Below are 23,090 nucleotides of genomic sequence, written 5' to 3'. Positions count from 1 at the left end.
AGTTGACAACAAGAGCATGTAACACAGATGAATTTTATTTAAAGAATAAATCCTGCATCAATATTTTAAGACAAAAAAACAAAAACAAAACTAAAAAAATACTAAGATTTCCTTTACACTTTAATAATTTTGTTCATTTGGAACCACACAAAAATAGAAACAAGTACAATTTTTGTCATTTAAAAAAGATGTAACTGTACACAGCAGAATATACCATTTATTTCAAACTGAACACCCCTGACACCTCAGAAACTATAAACACAAGTATTGCAAACCTAGAGATATGAAAAGAAAATAACTACTCTGATACAGCTCTCATCCTCATCCTTCTCTGAAACAAACAGCTGTTCTAAGTCTGGTTGTCCCCCTCTGGTGCAGGCAGCACAGTTTCTTGAATGAAGCCATTCAGGGTCCATTTTAACAGGGATTTCCAGTAACAGTGGCACTTGTTCTCTCCTCCTTTAGATACCAGATGAACACAGTCCACTTTGGGAGACACCACGCTAACACAAAACTGAGCCATAATGATTCAATGTCCTGTCTGTACATGGAAATAAAGAGTCCACCACTACAGTGAGCCTCTCTGAGAAGGGAAGCGCTTCTGACATTGATTTACAGAAAACCTGGTCAGCACTCCTGATCTGCATCATAGAAATTCTAGACATTCTGTCCTTGCTATTGCTGAATGGTTATAAAAAGCAGCTCATTTAAAAAAGATGGGGTTGTTTCATTCAGCAAGCCATTCAATTACTTGTGCACATTTTTATATATATCTCACGCGCCCCCATCATACAACAACCTACTTTTACAGTATTTTGAAGTGTTGCCATTAACAAATGCTATCGTAGTGAAAACTTAAGAACAAATTGTTGCTAAAAACTTTGATACCTAGTTTGTGCTCAAGGTGTTTAAAAGAAAAGCCATTACAAATGCCCCTGCAGGAGACGGTATCAAAATCAAAGTCATTTGAAGGAGCAGACAGTACCGTGCTGAAAGAACATTCTTGTTAGAAAGAGTGATGACGTGAATGTTGCAAAGAGTGATCTCTCTCTGTAAACATTTCACCAAAGAGCCGTGGCCGCAGATGAGAACATCTGCAAAGACATCAATAAATAAGAGAAAGACGGAACCAAGTCTTTCCCAACCCTGGTTCACAAATCCCCACCCCTAGCCCTGCTGGTAAAAACCAATGTCCCAATGACCACGATCCACCCATATAACTGGAATGAGTAAATTAGGGTATCCAGCCCCTGTTTTCACCACATTAAAACATCAAGGTTTAAATGTCTAATCTGGTGTCAATCATTCATGACTGACACAAATGTTAACATCTGTTCTGCCTGCTGCTCAGTCACATCACATACAGTATACAGAGAAGCAAGGCCAGTTTACAGAACACCAAACACCACCTGAAACATCACCCTCACAGCTGCTGCCTGTCCATTTACACTTAAGTGTGACACTAAAATCCATATTAGTATTAGTATCATAAAGCTAATACTTTCAAGATTAACAATTACACCAGATATCAACGTATTAATTAATTCTAAAGAACAAAACTGAATAGTTACTTCAGTTGTTACTTTTAAATCCAGAAAACAGCTGTCACACACAAGACTGCTGTGGAAAATCAAAAAAACAAAACAGAGAAAAAGACATCAGTGTAAGGGCTCTGGTTAAAATCCTGAAGAGTTGAGACAGTCTGATTCCAACAAGCAAGCCAAATCAGGGGGCACTTCTTGCTGTGCATTAGCCTACAATTCTGTGTTTGAATGGGACAGGTAGAGTAATGGTGGACGCCAGTGACTTAAAGGATAGGGTGAGATTTCTTTTTTCTCTTAGTACAATTCTCACATGCCAAATGAAAGACTTAGTGATTGCTGTAGTCAATCCTCCTCTCCATACTGGCTGTGATGTGATGTCAAACAGTAAGAAATTCAACAGCATCAATAGTCGTCCTCCTGTGCAAAAAATGCATTCTGCGGTTAAAGCAAACATAATATGAGGCTTCAGCAGTCCGAGTATTTCCATTCTGGCAGTTTCATGAAGGTTTACTGCCAGTTATTTTGGCCTTCCTTAATTTTTTCCAAGGAGGGAATGCGATACTAAAAAGGCAATGACTTTGAAAGTTTAGATTAAGTCTCTCAATAGTTTAAACTAAACCAGATTTCTGTCCGAAATGAGGACTGAATTTTGTCCCATTTTACGTAGTTGTTTCATTTGGAGGGAATCACTTTATGGTTTGAAGAGTACGAATGTTTAGTGATCAATAACTCAGGTACACTGTATATGAAAAGGACTGTATTAGGACAGATGTGACACTTCAAATCATTGTCAGCAGCCACTACATCACTGTCAATTGAATGAATCCCTAATGTGTCATCTTTACATATTATTTGTTTTCTCAGAATTAACCATTTCCATTCAGGAGACTGAACTCACTCACTGGCTTTCAGGTGAATATGACAGGAACCTTTATTCAAAGCACTTAAAGGAACCCTGCTGAGACTTTGAACATGGTACAGTGTCAAAGGTCGAGTTGAAAACTACATGATCGAATTAGTAGTTTAGCTTCAGTCAATTTCTAAAGGAAACAAAACGAAGAACATAGAGCAGACCTTTGCTCACATGATGACCTATGAGCTTACACCCAACCAAAATCCTTAACATTGCTAGTCGAGGCTCTAAAGAGAGACAAGCTTTTAAGAAAAACTGTATTTTACACTAGTGTCACGGATCACACAGGATGCAGAGAGCAACAGCAGCTTCATGCATGGTTCAAGTAAAGGAGACACCAGCATGAAGTCCCTCCGTCATCTACACTTTTGATGGTTTCACATTGGTGTAAAGTGCTTTTTCATGGAATAGGTTTATAATTCATGAAAGATGTGAACTCCTGAGGGCTTCATGCTCATAATGCATCAGACCCACTGACCTCTAAAATATAACAGCCATGCCAGAGAGCACCACACACCATTACAGATCCACAATCACTACTTCGGAAGGTCTTTACACAGCTAGCCTTTAATTTGACCAAATCTAATAGTTGGGTAAGGCAGCCGGTTTCATCTGCAGTTCATATAAATTGCTAAGAAACGTACTGCATTATGAAGCAGTGTACACCTGAGCAATGAGTGTTGCTCAAACACAATCCTGACACTTCCATTCGTGTCTGCCTCACTGAGTCCATTTACCACTTAAATCACGAAACAACAGCAACTAGTTACAGGCCTAACCCAGAGATCAACACTGTGAGCAACATGATCAACAAGTCACTGTTTGGTTCATTCATTCTTCTCCAGAGGAGCGAGCAGGGACAGACGAGCAGTCTTGGCCAACAAACACTGGGCGCATTGTTCATTTAGTCTATGCACACTGTACTGAAGGCAGGGAAGCTGTCTGGGTTGCCACTCCATTACAGTGACTCTGGTTTGGAACCAGCCTTGACACATTAAGTACTTGGGGTGTATAAGCATCCAAAAAACATGCAAGCACAAGGTGACTGTGCAAGGTTCACATAGAAAGGTTTGTCAATGTCACAAAAGCAATATGCCACACTGGATCACTGAGCTTTACTTGCCATCAACAGGTTTCCATGCTTCCTCCTCTAAATCTGATTTAGCTGTTGAGGTTGATAATGACAGCCTCTTCAGTTGTCCTAGTCATGACAAGACAATGACAAGTCTCAAAAAACCAACAGTTTGAGAATGATCGCATTACACTAAACACCAATACATTAATGCTTCTCAACTAGCCAGCTAGCTCAATGAACATGAACAATGGGAAGACTGGCAAAACAAAAACATGATTTGCTTGTTCATATTGTAAGGCCTCATTATGCTTCAAATGAATTGCTTATCCACTCATTTATTGCACCTGAAAGTCCTGTTTTAACAGTGGGATCAGTGGAGGGTAGGTCAGACCATTTTTAGGTTCGGTTTTCTCAAACAGACAAATTGGACAGCCATGCATACTTTATGCAGTTTGTTGCCAAGTGAAAATAAGCAGCATTTGAACTTCACTTTCAAGTGCTCCATTTCATTCCTCACACAACTACCATCACTGTGAGTGTAATGTAGAGCAACAGCATGTATGCCTTTCACACATGCTGATTCAAGACAGAATTTGTAGAAAGACTGGCAGCTATAAACAGCAGGTTTATCATCCTGCCAGTGGCCATTAAGAACAGTTTAACACAGGTCGCCTTTAGATGTGGTCTGACTACATGTCTTACAACCTGGTTCATTTGAAGCACACTGAACCCTTTCGTATTTGCAGAACATCAATTACTTCTCACACCTCCCATAGTGTGTCTAAGATGGACTGACTAATTGACCAAGTTGCCCACAGTGTTAATACATCAACAGCTACAGTAATAGTTTATGCCTGAGGGCATATCTGTGAAATATCGACCAGTGGCTAATCCATGGTGCAGCATTTGAGAGCATTAAGAATACATTATTAAGACTAGTGTAGGCTGTGTGCTGTGTCAGTAGACTCCAGTCCCAATATGTCTCAACTCTGAGGGCTAGAAAACAAACTGGACAGACAACTCACTATCTTGTAGCAGCAACACAACTAATCTTTACATTAAGACTGCAAATTACTAAGGCCTGTCAATTCCTAATTAGGCTAAAAAAGACTGAATTCAAGAAAAGAACATTTGTAGAAGCGATCTTATCTGCAATCCTGCAGTCTAGAGCATGATGACATTCTGGTCAGTCGTGTAAAAAGCCTCGAGAGTTACATGTTCTTTTTCAAATGTGCTCTGCTGAGAGCTTTGCATGATGAGCACTAATTTCACACAATATTGAAGTGTAGCAGTTAACTTTGTTGTAGGATCAATCAATACTAAGCTGTCTATTCAAAGCCTCTTACGTGAACTCTGTTGCTACAGAATCTTTTTCTACATGTTGTTAATATTCTGCTGGGTGTTAGCACCCTGTGGTGATTAACTCATGGTTTAAGGGGGTTAAAATCGGCAAAAAATTAATGCTCGGGAAAACTATTGGCTGTATTTTTGGCTTACAAATGTTAAATATCAGTTTGACAAATTCAATAATATGAAAAGCTCTTCTGTGTACACTGAAAATATATTGGTCCAAACAATTTAATCCTGTTCTCAGTCTGAATTTATCAACAAGCTGAGAGAATCCCAGTGGAGTAAGCACAATAACATTAAAGGTAACATTAAAATAATTTGTTTCAGGAATTAACAGTGTCTCAATATGGGTATGAAAAACTTATAAAAACAATTTGAACTTGGTTTGTTGTTCCAAAATAATAATGTTTTGAGACCAAACAGGAATAATTGAATCAAGATGCATACCTCAGCAGTGTGATACAGGATCTTTTTTTTTATTTGGATCTATGGCCAATGTTTCCAGGCCCTGCTGGGGTAGATTGTTCCCCGTCCAGACTTTGAGTCGGTTGCTACAAAGGGGGTCCATGGTTAACTTGGTGATTTGAGTGACAATGGAGTGCCTGCTTGACATATTTTCATATCATCAGTTTTTCTGAAGTTCTCAAGATATAGACACTTTCACCAAAGTAACTATTTTCATTTTTCCCTAGCTCATATTCAGTGTCTGAAGTTGCAAAGCAGTAAACACTGGAGCTTCAACTGACACAAAATGTCATATCTTTTACAAAACATTCTCAAACAGGAACTCCATTTCCTTTAAATCACTATTTTCACACCTCTGATCTCCGGTTAAATTTACACTGCATTTGACTGAAGGGGGGCATGACAGCCAAGCTGATCAAGTGACCTGAACCAGCAGCTCTAGCGTTATGGCTAATGAACTGATTTAAAATTTTGGCTATGATCACAGTGCTGCTTAAACATCTGATTATGACTATTTTACCACTGAAAATCGGCAACACAGTTTTGATGTGCAAAACACGTCTATTTTTTGCTTTTTCTCAAAACAACAGAAATTACCTCCTCATAGATCAGAGTATCGAATGCTTCTCAACCTGTTTGATGGCTTTTCTCTCTTTCTCAAGGACTGAGCAGAGGCATTCTAACATACTAATTACAGCAGACAATTATTTATCTTAATTAGCAGATCTTTGTCACTTGTTTAACGGAAAAGACTAAATTATGTGTTGCGGTTCTTTTTGCATATACAGATTTTTGCGCCGAGTGCTGCAGCTCCAGGGCACTGCAGGGGTGGGGACTGAGTTTAGGAATGGCAGTCTGTTAGGACAGTCAGCCTGTGGCCTCTCTGAGGCACGAAATGCTGTGGGTTTGCACAGGGTGTCGGCCTATCTGCCCAGTGCTGTCAGGAGCTTAAAGGGGCATCAGCCTGGTGGTGTGGAACAGGAGGGGGTTCAGGTCCTCTGCATGGACGGCCCGATGGAGTGACGGCTCCGAACGACTCCGTTCAATTTTTGGCAGCAGGTCTTGAACCTGCTCAATGGCTACCAGGATCTGGTGAAGGAAAACCAAATGTAAAGACAGCTGTTAATGACATTTAAGTACAGCGTTCATATTCATGTGGTTGTCACCCTTAAGCCACCTGGTTGTTTTTCCTGTTTACAGACAAGTGTGGATGCGCTCTATCTACTGATTATACTGTTTATATGTCGACATTATCAGCATTTAAATTACATTTCTTATCACAACTACATTTGTATCATTCTTGCATTTCCGCAACTTTTTAAAAGATATATACGACAGATGGAGCATAGCAGTGTCAACGTATTACACCAATAAGTAAAATGGCAAAAGGCACACAGCATCTCACACCACAAATGGATAGCCTGGATTAAAGGTCCAGTGTGAAGGATTTAGTGGCATCTAGCGGTGAGGTGGCAGATTGCAACCCATGAAGTACCCCCCGCCTCACCCTCCCTCCCCTATGTTGACCACTAACAACACAAAAAACACTGAAGGTCGTCTCAAGAGTCGGCATTTGGTTTGTAATTGTAATTTTGTAGAGTAGCTTTTGTCTCATATGTAACAAATACATTCCTCACCTGTGGAAACAGGGGCCTCTCATCACGTTTGAACTTCAGGCAGTCAATGATTAGCCTTTTCATTGACTTGGGTGAGGTACTATACAGCTTACTGAGGTCTGGAGACAAGTAACCGCGTCCAACCATGAAGATTATCTGAGAAAGAGACAAAAAGGGCACAGTTACTGAAATCAGTCAGTGCCATTTGTGCACAGGAACTCTGCCATTAAGAGTAAAAACACAAGATGAAAGATTTTTGCCACCAGGTTTAAAAGTCTTCATTTGATACGGCAGGAGAATGTGAGACAGCCACAATATAATATGATGTACCCATCTGTTGGTCAGTTAGTGAGGCACTTTGTTCGGGAGTGAATTACTTCCACAACCATTGGAACGGCAATGACCAAAACCCCATTAAAATCTGCTCTAATATTGATGACGTATGGAAGATGAAATTAAAGCTAGAACAGTCAGTCAAGTAATCGCTCACCAGAAAACATATTTGCAACTATTTTGACAATTGACATATCATTTAATATCTCAAGCAAAAATGCCAAATAATCAGATCATCCACTGATGATTTGCTGCTTCTGTTTTACTTCAGTGTTTACTGAGTATCTCCAGTTTGATTGAACTATTGGTCAGACAAAACAAGCAATTTCAATGTCACACTTTGTACATTAAACAATTATTTCTCAAATTTAGAATATAAAATGCATACGATCGACTGATGCGAAATTTCCTCTTTTGCAACAGTTATGCACTGATTCCACCAGGCACCCAACTATGACCGTGCATGTTTGATGCACAGCATTTCAGAAGTTGAGCAACATGCCTGCCTGATATGGTTGACTTGCTCAGACTTGTGTTTCTACTACAGATGAGCAGGCTACTTAGTTAAAAGGTTTCATGCTTTTTCTGTTTGAATTATGTATATCGTTGTTATGCTGTAGATCCTGAGGCTTCAAAGGGTGTTTTATTTTGAAAATTGACCAGATGCTCTATGCTGTACCTGTGTCTGACTTCCTGCCTGGCTTGATCTGCTCTGCGCAGCTTGATGTGACTTCTGTCCCCTTTTATAAAAATAGTCTCAGCGTGTATTATCTGCAGAGCTGATGGACATATCTAAAATGTGGCGTGGCGCGCCTGGTGGAACCATGAGCATTGTCTAGGATGGCCACAGTCAGCTTCTAATCTGGGGGTTAGTGTCGCAACATATCACAAAATCTCAAATGCAGGGTAAAAGGTTACCACCTGCCACTAGAATTAAGTGGGACACACAAACAAGCTGGATGTACAGTAGCCCTATCCGCAAGTTAACACAGTAATCTTGTGGCTATAGATGCTTAGTATGTGTTGCAGATTGTTAGAAGCATGCAACCCAAATAGACTACTAACAATGCTTACACAGTAGTGTATATGGCATTTGGTGATAGCCAGCTGTTCCTTATGATTGGAAGATAAATTGTGTTTTCAACTGCTATAAACACCAGAGAGGGTAAAAGTGAAGACACTTCATCATGTGCGAAAGATAATTTGGGATAATCAGATGAGACTGTGTCAGTGTTGTGTAAACATAAAGAGGAGTAGTCTCATGTAACCTGATCTCTGTTGTTGATATTGGAGTAAGGCAGGGTCCCTGACATCAGCTCGAACAGTACTACTCCATAGCCATATACATCAGACTGGAACGTATATGGGTTGCTGTCCTGCATTCGGATCACCTCGGGAGCCTTAGGATTAATTGAAAAGAACAAAAAGACAAGAATTAATTAAGCATTAATCATTTATAATTAATTTTAATTTAATTCATAAACTACTTTGTGTAATGACTTTCAAAAATCTAACAATAAATTACACATGACTGGTTATCCTAAGTTAGCTGTTACGTCTCAAATATAACGATCATATACACTGGTCAGCCACAACATTAAAACCACTGCCAGGTGATGTGGGTAACACAGATCATCTTGTTACAATGAAATCTAATGCTGGTAAACTTTGGGTCCTGGCATTCACGTGGACACCACTTGACCCATCCAAACATTGTTGTCGACCAAGTACGACCCCTCATGGCATGGCACTCCCTCATGGCAGTGGCCCAGCAGCAAGACAATGCGCACTGACCCACCACAACAACTGCTCAGGAATGGCTTGAGAAACACAACGAAAAGGCCAGTGCTGTTGATTTGCCCCCCAAATTCATCAAATCCCAATCTGATTGAACATCTGTGGGATGTGCTAGAACAAGTCTGATCCATGGAGGCTCCACCTCCCTACATACAGGACCCAAAGGATCCACTACAAACGTCCCGGTGCCAGAGACCACAGGACTCCCTCAGAGGTCTTATGACCATGCCTTGACGGGTCAGACCTGTTTTGGCTGCACAAGGGGAACCTTCACAAAATTAAGTAGGGGGTTTTAAAGTTGTGGCTGATCGGTGTATATGCCAACATACAGTACTCGGCTGCATGTATGGATATGAAATTTACCTTTAAAGTATTGAAAAGGTTAACAATACAATTATCTACATTTACATCAACATTTATGAAGTGTTCACAAACATGTGGCCTGCTTAATGTTTGTCTTGCAAGGGTGATTATCCAGTCATTAAATAAAAGAAACAATTGCAACCGCTGCCTTGTTTGAAGATGAACTTCAAGATAACTCTGTACTTCCCTTGCAGTTCAAGTACTGCTGTTTTTGTTCGGTCAACATCATGTTATTAATAAACACTTAGAAAATTGATTTCTGACATTTATGAATCGATTCTGAATTGTAGGAGAGTAATTGAGATGATGTGAATCATTTTTTTTTTTTCCTTTATGGAATTCTTTTATAAAAATCCCAGACATTTTACTGGATGTGTCTTCATTGAATCAAAGTAATCATATGCAATACAGAGAGGCTTACCATCCAGAGAATGGATCCACTGGGCTGTTCTACCTGTTGAGAGCCGCTCCAACGAGACTTCACTGTGGCTAAGCCAAAGTCACCGATCTTAACAGTCCAGCCCTCGTGGAGAAAAATATCTAGCAGCAGAGCTCAGGAAATATCACGACAAACAAATAGTGTACATGTTCATGGTATTAGTTACCTATGTAAAAACAGGGCAATGTGTCTTATACTACCTTCAAGTCATTGTTTTATTTCAAAGCCAATGTACCACAGAGTACAGAGACAAATAATTAACATATTGCTGTCCTAATACTTTGACTGTTCTATACATGTCTGCTAATTAAAAGGTTATTTGCGGATAAACCTGTCTGCTAGCTGCAGCCACTGGTGTTCAAATTTGCCTTTGTAGTTATCAGTCTAGTCTACAGCAGTCTAAGCACAAAAATCGTAGAACTACATAATTAAAAGTTATCACTGGACAAAACAAGGATACTGTTTGATTTCAGATCTCGATGAATTATGTTCTTTGCATGAAGATAACTGAAAGAGAAAAAAAAGAAAGTAAAAATCATTAATTTCATCTGTGTAGGCAAAGCTCTGACAAGACTAGATTTAAATGATTGACCCTCTGCAGTACCAGAAAGCAACAGTGTCTTTAGTTTTTACCATTACTACACGAGTGCCTCTTGCACAATGTCTGACAATCAATTCCTATGTTTTACTTTTCAGACCATAATTGAAACCAAATTGAAACCAAGTTTTTTTTTAATACTTTTCCAGGCTTCTCTGTAGATTCATTCATTCAGGTTCACTTGTTTTGTAAATGAATACTCATTCTGAATTTGATGCCAGAAACCCATTTCAAACAAGTTGGGACAGAGGCAACAAAAGACTGGGGAAGTTGTGGAATGCCCTAAAAGCACCTGTTTGGAAAATTCAACAGGTAAACATGTTCACTGTTGACAGTTGATGGGATGATGATAATGACTGGGTATGAAAGGGGCATCCTCAAAAGGCTCAGTCATTCACAAGCAAGGATGGGGTGGGGTTCACCACTCAGACCAAAGTTTAAGAACGACCTTTTTCAATGCCCAACTGCAATGAATTTTGGATTTTCAGCATCTACAATCCATTCCATCATCAAAAGATTCTGAGAATCCAAATAAATCGCTGTAATTAAGGGGTAAGTCAGATTTCCAACATTCAATACTGTGACCCATCTTACAGGCAACACTGTATTAAAAACAAACATGACTGAATGAACATGAATCTACTAATGCAAGTTACTCCGTCACACAAAGCATTAGCCATATATCAACATCCATCATCCAAACGCCATGAAAAACACTCTGCTAGTATGATCAATTCAGTTTTAGAAATGCTGACATTTATATTTCAGAAACATGATAGGGGTGACAGTCTAGAACTATTCCACTCTAACTTTTCTTTTTTACCACAATTATCCAGACCTGGAAATTACTCAAATCAAATTTTATACTTGTTCACAATGTGTTGGAACCTTTTGGAACTAGTTAAACAATATCTGAACAGATTTAAATTCATTAGGAAACTTTACAGTTTCATAAATGTAAACGTGATGTATCATTAAGTAATTAATCTCTACCAAAGTAATGTTCATTCCTACAAAGGGCAGAAAGTTGTGTACTGGAAAAAACACTATATGAAACTAACACTTGATGTCTAGTCTGGTTGGGTAAGTGTCAGCAGTGGGTAAGTGGTGAGGGTGAAATGAAATCTAGCACCAAGTCTTACTCCATGCCCTGTGCTGTCTGTCTGGCCACATCAATTCGACGCATAGTGTCAAACTTGGTTTCTGTGACATGCAGATGGCGATACAAGCTGCTGCCTTCACACCACTGTGTGATGATGGCAAAGTTGGGCTTAGTCATGTAGCCCATGAACAGCAGGATGTTGACATGCCGGGTCTTTCTGCAGAGAAGAGAAATGGTAATAGTGTTAGAAATTCAATTTTTCATCCACAATCAGATCAAAATGAAGGTAGGGTTATTAAATCCTTATAATTGGTGCACACCAAATTATTATACACTTGACAGTCTTTTTTTTCTTTCAATATTTTTACTGATTACAAAAGAAGTGCATTAGTAGCGTCAGCTATCGATAACAAGTGCAAACATATTCATCTTTGTTGCAGCTGTCTGTAAGTTATGTAAAACACGGACAGCATTTCTCACCTCAAGACCTGCATTTCATTTTTGAAGGCCTGTAACTGCTCTGGTGTTGGCTCTGTGACTTTAAGGATCTTGATTGCCACGTCTCCGTGCCACTTGCCCTTGAAGACTGTTCCAAAGGAGCCAGCACCTATCCTCTTCTGAATGTTGACTTCTCTTGAGTGGACCTCCCAGTAGTAACTTGAGTCTCTGTAGCCCCCTCGGTGCTGAAACAACACATGGACTGAATGTTTTGAACTACTAATGCACGCCATAAGTACCTGGAATTTTTACTTAACCAACCTTCAAGGGTTTTGCTGTCACTATTAACTCTCTAATCACTTGTCTGAAGACAACCAATGGCCTGTGAATGAGGTTAAAGACCACATACCACTTTCTTTTTGTCATCGGACGAAGAAGGCTTGCGCTCCTTGTGCTCTGAAGGAGACTTGGGCGGTCTCCTCCCTGGAGACCCGAGAGAAGAAGGTGGGCTGGTGGAGGGCTTTGGTGAGGGCTCAGGACCTGCAGGAATGGGAAAACAGGAGCTGAAAATATTTCAAATGGAGAATGACACCACATGTCATGTCAAAATGACCAGGGTCCATTGGTTTTTATGTGCGCAAGTTTTGAGACTACTTTAAGGCCATAGAGGAGCATTTCTCCCCTTTATCAGTCCTTTGCCTGTTCTTTGGTGTAGCCAATGCAACCTCTCCTTTAATTACTTTTGATATATACATTTTCCTGATTATAACTGATGGTTTTCCATGTCAACCTCGGACTGTAGGCTCTTTGAGAGTGACATTTTTGCAATCAGGACAATGCATAGGAGCATGAATACCTGTTAAAGTTGATTGCTACATGCCAATCAGGACTGCATTCTGCAAAACATTTCCCATTCATTCAATGTTACTATGGCGTCCTCCTGAATTCTTCACAGAAGGGAAACATGGAGCTAGCTAGATAATGGTAGCAACAGTGGACACCGAGGGTCCATCATGAATTGCGACACAGTCGAGGGTCTTTCGTTGCATGTCGCCACCATTGTGCAGAGCAGACGTAAAAAGAGAATCATGATCAATAAACCTATGTGTTGTTGTGGTGTAGTTAGTCATGAAGCAGGCCTATTTAAGAAACCCACCAATGGCAGGTGACCTCATTTACTACCTGCCAATGTAGATTTTTACCAGCATTTGAGTAGTGCTAATTTTGGACCCTGCAAATGAAGACAAATTCTGAAACGGGAAGGAAATATGAGGAAGAAAAATCTAAAACGTACCAATTGTGTTGTTGAATTTTAGTGCTTCCTAAAAAGGAGAAGAGACACAGTTCACATCAATTCAAATTTGATAACTTAATACACAGGTTAGTAAGGATATTGAAGTCAATGGTTTTTCATGCCTTCTTTATCGAGACCAAAATTTTAAAACACTGGATGGGTGTGAAAATGGCCATATTATCAGTTTACACCGGAAGCAAAACACTGTCTACCAAACTAACAGACTATTTACGATGAAAATTTTATCAAAAAGCTAGTCAAAGCTGAACGTTACAGGTGCATGCCGTATTCTGGAATTTCTTTTCTCGCCACCAGGTGGGATTTGGTTTTTACAGGCAATGGTTAACATAGTTTACCTGGTCAGTTGAACAGTTAAATGACTACATACAAGTAGCAACCAATCAAAACATGGACCAAGCAGCCAACACTGACCTCTATAATGCTGGCACCAGCAGGGCCCACTGTGCTGACCATATGAACATTGGGAGTGGAGGTGGAGCGATGCCTCTGTAAAGATTGGCCATCTCCACCCGGCATGGGGAAGCGAAAGGCCGGAGTCGGGGACAGGAGGTCCATCCTGAGTGGAAAGTAAAAAAGTCTCAACATGTATTTGAATATCAGTTTCACTGATTAAGTCTATACTGCTTTAATCTAAATATGCTTTTAGTATGGGCGCTTACCCTGCAGGCTCTGGGGTTAAGGCTAGGTTGCTTTGTGATGGGGAATTTTCTGGCAATAATATCTGTGGGTACTCATCTGAGCAGGGATTGGGATCACACCTGGACAAAACATAGTAAAAGGGATGGGACAAGACCAAAGAGACATAATGAAACCAGGTAAGTCAACAGGAACACTCATTTATAGACTTCAAGTTAGTGCACCTCTGATTATGTGAAATTACTGCTCTATTAACACAGGCTCTCTGACTCAAAGATGTAGGCCAGATGATAAAAAAAACGCACATCAGAAACCACACACCAACTGAACAATTCAGTGCTTGATGTCGTTTTCTTTCCAAAAAACTGAAGGAAAAAAACAACCTCAACAACCTCTCTTTCAATGACAAAAGTGATTCTGACATGATAAAACTGACACTGGCAAACAAACACTGACTATATCCCCCTTATAATATCACAGATGAATAACAAAGTAGCACATTCTGACATGATCGTGTTCATCTGTGGACCCTTGCCACTGGATAATGGCTGCATGTTTGTTTTGATGATTTGCACCTCAGCACCAACGATGCTTGGGAGTTTTTCCTTCTTCACTGAGTGCATACTTGTCTTTAATATTGCCTTTTTTCTGCTGGTCTAGTCCTAAACACTCCTGTTATTGACTGTGAATGCTAAAGCAAACAAAAAACCAAGACAAAAAAAAAGAAAGACAAAGAAAGTGAAGATGCTAAAAATGGGGAAGACAATGAAATGTGGCTTACTGCTCCCCGGAAAAAGCTGGGAAGGTGAAATTGCACCAAGATGTTTTTCCATCTACTAAAGCAGGTACCGTTTATTTTATTTTGAACACATGTATGTCAAGAAACACTCAGAGTTCAAGTGGGAAATTCAGCTTTCCCATTCCACCCCATCCATGCTAGGGGTGGTGGGTATGCTAAGCAGACAGCACCAAGTTGGAAAATACCTCTGGCCATTGTTAGCATCATATGAACAGAAAGGCACTTGGTGCCCTTCACTTGTATAAGATCACCAAGTGCCTAAACCCACTAATAAACTGAAGAGCTTTACTGCATTATCCTGAACATTTATTCAACTCACCGTTTGCTCACTGTATCCATGTCCACACACACAGTAGGGACCTTGCTACTGCAGTGTTGGTGAAATTTGTAGCCACATGTCTGACATCTGAAGCCGTTAAAAAGAAACTTGTGGCAAAAATCACAGTAAGCCAGCTTGAAGAAGGTTTTCCGTACCTGCACAGATAAAGAGATCGCAAAATGCTCACTTTACAGCAGCAATAACACAACTATTTAGGTAGGGCTGCATGACATGGCCAAAAAAACAAAACAAAGAAAAACTATATGGTGATTATTTTGACAGATATGATTGCAAAATGATACCAATTTAGTTTTTGCATCACAATTGCCATTTTCACTGAAAAACTGATGAAGTGACATTTGTTGGGTCTGTACTAAACAGCACGTTTTCTTACATCTGGAGAACAAGATTTGGAGGCCAGGACATCTCTACAGCACTACAGTACTTCTTTATAATGTTGTATTGTCACACACTTTACATTTATCAAAAAAAAGTTGCAGCTCAATTTATTTGGATTTTGAGGTCAGATTGCAATTTTGACTGTGCAGCTCTACATTTATGCAAAAATCAATTAAGAATCCAAATATAAAGGTAGTTCCAGATGGGTTAGTATTCTGTTAATAGAAGACATTTCATTGAAGCCATAAACCTGTAAACAGGGTAGGTGTGTTTGATAGCTACTTACAAAGTTGTGCATGGTGAGAGGAATATCATCCAGGACCTCAACTAAAAGCTCCTCTCCAACCAGAGGAGTGATGTCTGTGTCCCAATCTGTCAGTCTCTTACGGCTGGAGAGGAAAAGATGTGAATAAGTGAAAAACAAAATCAAAAAGAAAAGTTTGTCATATTATCACTTTTAAAACCTATAAAATTCCAAATCTGAGGTTGTTTTGTTGGTTTTTAATGTTAATGTTTTTGTCATAAATATGTAGTAAAATATAGTTTAGCGCATGATGTTTAAAACACACATGACGAAAGTAATGTCTATAAGGTAGGTACTGTATTTTTCAGCATGTATAAATAACTTCAGTTTTGCACCACAATACTTTTGCATCAGTCTCAATAGTTTACAAATATATCTACAAACCGCACTGTACAATACATTGATCTGAGACTTATGATAATTCTTTGGTGTTGTCTCTTGATCTTTTCTGTAGGCAATAAGGAATGCAACCCATTATTTCTATGGTGTGGGAGGACGTTCATGCACACAATAATGCAATCTTACCCTTCCAGAAGGCGAAATACAGCACAGCATTCTTGGCTTAGACCTCTCACTTTAAGTGCTTTATCTAGACTCTCGTGCACAGTCTGTCCTTGACGAACATTCACCTGAGAACAGGAAACTGTATTTGAGCATGTGTGCCTTTGAACTGACATTCATTGGCTATGTACACACAGGTAACAAGGAGGCAGATTGAAAGGTATAGGACAGCTGCACATTGAGTTGACAGAGACACTTCACATGATTCATTTGTGACAGAAGCTCCCACAGACTAGACCTTGAGTCCAGTGTACAGATCATTTATTTCTCGGAAAATAGTATATTCCTGTTCTGACCACAACAACAATGTTATTTGAGCCGACACTGTGAGATGTCAGTCAAACACAGCTGCTGATCCATTGATATCACTACACAAGATAATTGTATATATGCATTTCTAGCATAGCAAAAATAACACCATCTGTGGAACCTAACACCAACTGTCCACAAGCTTACTCATCAACATGTGAATGATGTCAAATTCAGTGTGAGTAATTACATTTACAACCATCAGTGCTAGAATAACTTTTTCCACAGAGGTGGGGGGCCCGTCCGGGCTCAGCCCGAAAGAACAACGTGGGGCTGCGCTGTGGACTCACCACCCGCAGGGGAGAGCGATGGGGTTGGGTGCTATGTACATCGGGCAGCAGGCTAAGGGGGGGACCACCTTGGGTGGTGTCCTGGAAGGGGCTCCACCTGGGTACTCCATAGTTCTTCTGGGGGACTGTAACGCTCACGTGGGTGACAATGGGGAAACTTGGAGGGGGTGACTGGGAGGAACGGCCTGCCCGATCTGAACCCGAAGGGGGTTTTGTTATTAGACTTCTGTGCTAGTCATGGATTGGCCATAACAAACACCATGTTTGATATAGGGTATGTATAGGGCATAGGGTGGCTCATAAGTGTACCTGGTACCAGGCCACCTTAGGCCAAAGGTCGATGATAGACTTTGTGGTCATATCATCGGACCTGCAGCCGTACTCAGGTGAAGAGAGGAGCGGAGTTGTCAACTGATCACCACCTGGTGGTAAGTTGGATCAGGTGGCGGGGGCAGCTGCCGGACAGACCTGGGAAACCCAAACGAGTAGTGAGGGTGAACTGGGAATGTCTGGCGGAGGCCCCGGTCCGTCAGGTCTTCAACTCCCACCTCTGGAAGAACTTTTCGCTCATCCCGGGGGAGACTGGGGACATGGAATCCGAATGGACCATGTTCAGAGCCTCCATTGTAGTGGCGGCCGCTAAGAACTGTGGTCAGACGGTCATCGGTGCCAGTCGGGGCGGCAACCGAAGGACCCGCTGGTGGACACCAGCGGTGAAGGAAGCCGTCAAGCTGAAGAAGGAGGCCTTTCGGGCTTGGCTGGCCCAGGGGTCTCCTGAAACAGCAGACTGGTACCGGGAGGCCAGGAGGGCTGCAGCTTTGGTGGTCACCGAAGCAAAAACCCGGGTGTGGGAGTTTGGTGAGGCTATGGAAAAGGGCTTTCAGTCGGCCTCAAGGAAGTTCTGGCAAACCATCTGGCGACTCAGAAAAGGGAAGCGGGCCTCAGCCCGGGCTGTTTTCAGCCGGGGAGGGGACCTGCTGAACCGGACTTGGGGTATCGTTGTGCGGTGGAAGGAACACTTTGAGGACCTCCTGAACCCGGCTAACACGTCCTCTGAAACTGAGGCAGAGCCTGAAGACTCAGGGGAAGACTTGTCCATATCCCTGGCAGAGGTCACTGAGGTAGTCAAGAAGCTCCCCAGTGGCAAGGAACCAGGGGTGGATGAGATTCGCCCCCAGATGCTGAAGGCTCTGGACATTGTTGGGCTGTCATGGCTGACACGTCTTTTCACGTGGAGGTCAGGGACTGTACCCTCTGGAGTGGCAGACCGGGGTGGTGGTCCCCATTTTCAAAGAGGGGGACCGGAGAGTGTGTTCCAATTATCGGGGTATCACACTGCTCAGCCTCCTTGGGAAAGTTTATTCCAGGGTGCTAGAAAGGAGGGTCCGTCCAATCGTCGAACCTCTGATTCAGGAGGAACCATGCGGATTCCGCCCTGGCCACGGAACAGTGGTTCAGCTCTTTACCCTTGCAGGCTTGCTGGGGGGGTCATGGGAGTGTGCCCATCCAGTCTTCATGTGTTTTGTAGACTTGGAGAAGGCCTACGACCGGGTCCCCCGGGGAGTCCTGAGGGACTATAGGATACCGGGGCCGTTGGTATGATCTATCCGGTCCTTGTAAGACCAAAGTGAGAGTTGTGTCCGTATACTTGGCACAAAGTCGAATACATTTCCAGTGGGTGTTGTACTCCGCCAGGGCTGCCCCTTGTCTCCAATCCTGTTTGTGATATTCATGGACAGGATCTCAAGGCGCAGCCGTGGTGAGGAGTGTCCGGTATGGGGACCTCAGAATTGCGTCTTTGCTTTTTGCGGATGACGTGGTTCTGTTGGCTTCCTCAGCCCGTGACCTCCAGCAAGCATTGGGGCGGTTCGCAGCCGAGTGTGAAGTGGTCGGGATGAGGGTCAGCACCTCTAAGTCTGAGGCCATGGTTCTCTGCCAGAAAACGGTGGATTGCCCCTGTTGGGGAGTGAGCTCTTGACCCAAGCGAAGGAGTTTAAGTATCTTGGGGTCTTGTTCACGAGTGATGGGAGAATGGAGCATGAGGTGGACAGACGGCTTGGTGCAGCGTCTGCAGTATTAGGGGCGTTGTACTGGGCCGTCATGGTGAAGAGGGAGCTGAGCCGCAAGGCCAAGCTCTCGAGTTACCAGTCCATCTATGTTCCAACCCTCACCTATGGCCACGAGCTGTAGGTAGTAACCGAAAGAACAAGATCGCGGATACAAGCGGCTGAAATGAGTTTCCTCCGTAGGGTTGCTGGGCTCAACCTTAGGGATAGGGTGAAGAGCTCAGACATCCGGAGGGAGCTCGGAGTAGAGTCACTGCTCCTTCGCGTAGAGAGGAGCCAGTTGAGGTGGTTAGGGCATCTGATTAGGATGCCTCCTGGGGGCCTCCCCATGGAGGTTTTCCGGGCACGTCCAATTGGGAGGAGACCCCAGGGCAGACCCAGAACCCGCTGGCGAGATTACATATCTCATCTGGCCTGGGAACGCCTCGGGATCCTCCCGGAGGAGCTGGAAAGTGTCGCTGGGGAGAAGGAGGTCTGGAGCTCCCTACTGAGCCTGCTGCTACCGCGACCCGACCCCGGACAAAGCGGAAGATGATGAAGATGAAGACAGAGGTGATAATAGTCAACTATCACTCTATAATAGGGAAGTAACGATACCAAAATCTCACAGTATGATGTCATCACTATAAATAGTCCATGATACAATATTTATCACGATAGTAAAAAAACAAAACAAAGAAAAAGATAACTTGAACAATGTTCTAATAATAAATAATAAATAAATAAATAAAGCATTTATTATTCTTACACAATTTATTTGTACTTTTTACTTGAGGTACTTCTGCTTTCCTTCTATAGTAACATAAAAGCAGCGGGCCATGACCTATGCATGTGTAAAAAGTAGCCATGAATTGTTTTGAGCGCTAGGTGAAGCAGACAGGCTGGGTGGCAGAGCAATGGCAGCCTGTGTGCTCCACCTAATGAGCCGAGAGACACTCTTGCAGCGAAGGGCGGCTCTGGAGGATGAGTGACCCCGACAAGAGCAGCACAAAACCGGGAAAGACAAGAAGAGGTCGGTGCGAAGAGTTCAGAGAATTACTACAGCTCAAACACTGCCAAAAACAGACATTACCAAGGCTAATGTGTGAGCTAACAGCTTGAGTCTGTCTTCTTAAGCAGTATGATTGCGCCCTCTGCTGTTCCAACAGAACAATACAATGAGAGAAAGCAGAATACATTTATACTGATTTTTCCTCGTTAGATCCATGAAATTTACAACCAAAACAATGACATATGTTGGTAGATAAACACAGTCCCATGACACACATGACATGTACATCCCTACTCTAAAATCTAGTTACACTATACTCACTCATATTTGGTATATGTAAAAATGTGTTTTTCTGAAAAGGGCGGCTGGGTCATTGATAAAGAGCAGCATAGAGAATCATCTCACCACTGTCCTCTGTTTATTGGGGAGGTAGACTCGGATCGTGCCCCCACCTCGGGGTACATCCTCTGGACTAGTCTCTCCCGAGGAAGAGTAGGAGGAGGAGGTGGAGGACATGATGAGAGATGGGAGGAGCTGGGGGATGCAGGAATTAGACACCACAACCTCAGGAGAGCTTCATGCACCGTGGGATCCAAAAGAGTTAGTCCTTTACTTCGAACCTGCAACAACATGGACATATTTCAGTTTGGAGACAATATACCTCTCTTGTGGAAATAAAGTGGATCTGATTTTTGGCCCAGAAATCATTTTGAGGGGTTAGGGTTAGGTTTTTATTCGCGATGGTGGTTTTCATTAATGACATACGAATATCTTCTCATGAGTGATTTGATTTGAAGGGGGATCCACATTTTTCCAGTCATTACAAAATCCTAAGCCTGTCACCATGGCTTAATGTTCGGTTTGCCTATTGAAACCCCCACAAAAAAGTTAATCATATATGTGTAGTTACTACGGATTTCAAACTCCAGAACGACACCATTCATTTTCCTTTATTAATGCAAAGAGATTTATGATGCAATTAAAAAACTATACAGAACTATAAAGAACTATGTTTTTCTTCACATTTTGCTCTATTACAACTTTAAATTGAGTGTTTTATTATACACATTTATTTTTTGTCAAAAAAATGTATCAGGTTGGCTTCATAAAAAAAATTACAACCAATGAGGTGTTGTTCTCTACAAATAATAGTCGATAATCTAAAAATGGCCTAGCTGTTGAAAGTCAAATCAGATTGTGGATTTTGAGAATTGTGACAATCCTATACAGCACAAAGCTGTACAATCTATCGATATCAGCAAAGGGCATGGATCAGGACAAGCACTTTCAGTTGTTGTCTCCTTTAATACAACCAATATACAATATATCATAATTTAATCAAGATAATAGGTTTCCCAACACCCAACCTCTTGGAACTCAACCGTAAGACCATCATGCATGTTGCACATACAATAACACAGGACATCACACATCCACTCAATCACCACTTCACTGTACTCCCTCCTGGGTTAGGGTGTGGGTCCCTGAGTTGCAGAGGGGCTCAATTGGGCAAAAAAGGCTGGTACCTGCAGCCCTGAACAGGGTGACTCGCTGAGGGAACTACAATTACTGTCCTCAAGTTCTTTTGCCTGTCGTTGTTGTATGCTGTCATGTTGTACTGTGTGATGACGTGTGTAAAGTGTTATGTTGATTTTCACTGAGATGTATTGAACTGTGAAAAAAAAAAATTCCCCATGGGGCCAATAAAGTCAAAATGTCAACAGATGCCAAGTTATTACATTACCACAAATTATGATGAAAAAGTAGACAACACTGATTACTGGCAGATAATAGCGTTTGATGACTATTGCATTATCAAGGAAAAATACATTGATGTGGGGTAGTGAGGGGAGAATGCACCTCTACTCTCTCAACATTGCCCTGGTCTGTAATGAAAGGTGAATCCAAAAGCTAAACATGCTGACAGCTTAGCAGAGATAGCTTCATGTCTTGAATAACAAGAATCACTAGTCTGCTGGATGGCAAGTACTTGACAAATGTGACTTCATAATGTTATTGAAAATACTGTGTATGGTGGATACACCAAACGAACAGTAGCGAGCCTTCATTCTCACGAGGTATATCGTAAATCTTCGTCCGTGGGGAGGAACACAATTATTTTAGTTTTGGATTATGACAGGCGATAATTTACAACAGAGACTAGCATGTACCGGGTCTTAGCTTTAAGTTTCACCCGTGTAATTTAGCGGCACAGTCAAACGACAACGATGTTTAACGTTACGGCTAGGATTGCCTATCATAACAAACAGCTATAATACCGAGTTTCCCCTAAATCATAAAATCTGCCATGTACACCGCCAAGCTCGAAAAAATAATGCTGAAATGAAGTGCTGACGGACAAAGTTGCAAACCAACCAACTAGCTAACTACTCGCATGATGCTAAGGCTAGCTGACGTTAGCCAGTTAGCTTAGCAAGGGATTTGCCTGCTGTGCAATATGACATTTCGAATTTTGGGAGGCCATGTTTCTCTCGGATCGCCACTTAAACGACTTAAGCTAACTAGCCAACTACTTTTATTGGTAACGTTAGCATAGTAGCAAGAAGGTGAGAAATGAACAATATAATGCTAACGTCGCAAAGTTATCAACGCTTTTGTAAATTCCCCTCAGCTGGGCTTGAAACTGTGGGAGCTAGCTGGCTAAGTGCTGACTGGACTGGGAGAGGAGATTATCTGGCTAACTCAGTGACTAGCTTTACTGTGCTTTTATGCTGCCTACTCTTAGCCAGCTAATGTTAGCCAACTTGGGGGGGGGGGGGGGTTACCACCGCGTCAGCTTGTTGCCTACTTCTGGTACCTTCCCAAAATACGCTACCCTTAATTTTTTGATTGACATGCGTAAAACAGCAGGACACCGCTGTCTCTATACATCTGTCAGGATAAAAGCAAAGTCTGATTCCGTGACAGCGTTTTAATACAATTAGGATACAAGTTAAACTCTTACCTGTAGCAGCCATCTTGAATTCTCTCAATCTGAAGTCGGATCTGTCAAGAACTTCGGGGAAAGCGGAAAACCTCGGAAATGCTTCGTCTTCATTGGTTGACTC

At 41.8% G+C, this 23,090-nt stretch overlaps 1 protein-coding gene across 1 annotated transcript; it reads right to left on the bottom strand.

Moving 5' to 3' along the window:
* Nucleotides 1–19: 19 nt before the first annotated feature.
* araf (A-Raf proto-oncogene, serine/threonine kinase) lies at nt 20–23,055 on the bottom strand. Its single transcript, XM_084359009.1, has 16 exons — nt 22,988–23,055; nt 20,428–20,642; nt 16,331–16,434; nt 15,788–15,890; nt 15,103–15,257; nt 14,008–14,106; nt 13,760–13,904; nt 13,328–13,355; nt 12,443–12,573; nt 12,076–12,278; nt 11,636–11,812; nt 10,356–10,402; nt 9,878–9,996; nt 8,565–8,696; nt 6,985–7,119; nt 20–6,436 (listed from the first exon to the last, which is right to left on the bottom strand). Exons 2-16 carry the CDS (start codon nt 20,536–20,538, stop codon nt 6,296–6,298), a joined length of 1,830 nt encoding a protein of 609 aa, XP_084215135.1. The 5' UTR covers nt 20,539–20,642; nt 22,988–23,055; the 3' UTR covers nt 20–6,295.
* Between the last annotated feature and the right edge of the window lie 35 nt (nt 23,056–23,090).

This window comes from Pagrus pagrus (assembly GCF_965226575.1).
Source record: "Pagrus pagrus genome assembly, chromosome: 8".
Taxonomy (NCBI): domain Eukaryota; kingdom Metazoa; phylum Chordata; class Actinopteri; order Spariformes; family Sparidae; genus Pagrus; species Pagrus pagrus.
Note: the sequence above shows the minus strand (reverse complement) of the source record. Positions and strands in the feature narration are given on the sequence as shown.

Excerpts from the sequence above, each read along its gene's own strand:
- araf (XM_084359009.1), bottom strand. The coding sequence starts at position 20,538 with ATGTCCTCCACCTCCTCCTCCTACTCTTCCTCGGGAGAGACTAGTCCA. Across the intron at positions 15,891-16,330 it reads GTATTTCGCCTTCTGGAAGG|CCGTAAGAGACTGACAGATT; the intron begins GTAAGATTGCAT and ends TTTCCTCTCCAG. Across the intron at positions 12,279-12,442 it reads CCGATGACAAAAAGAAAGTG|CACCGAGGGGGCTACAGAGA; the intron begins GTATGTGGTCTT and ends GTGTTGTTTCAG.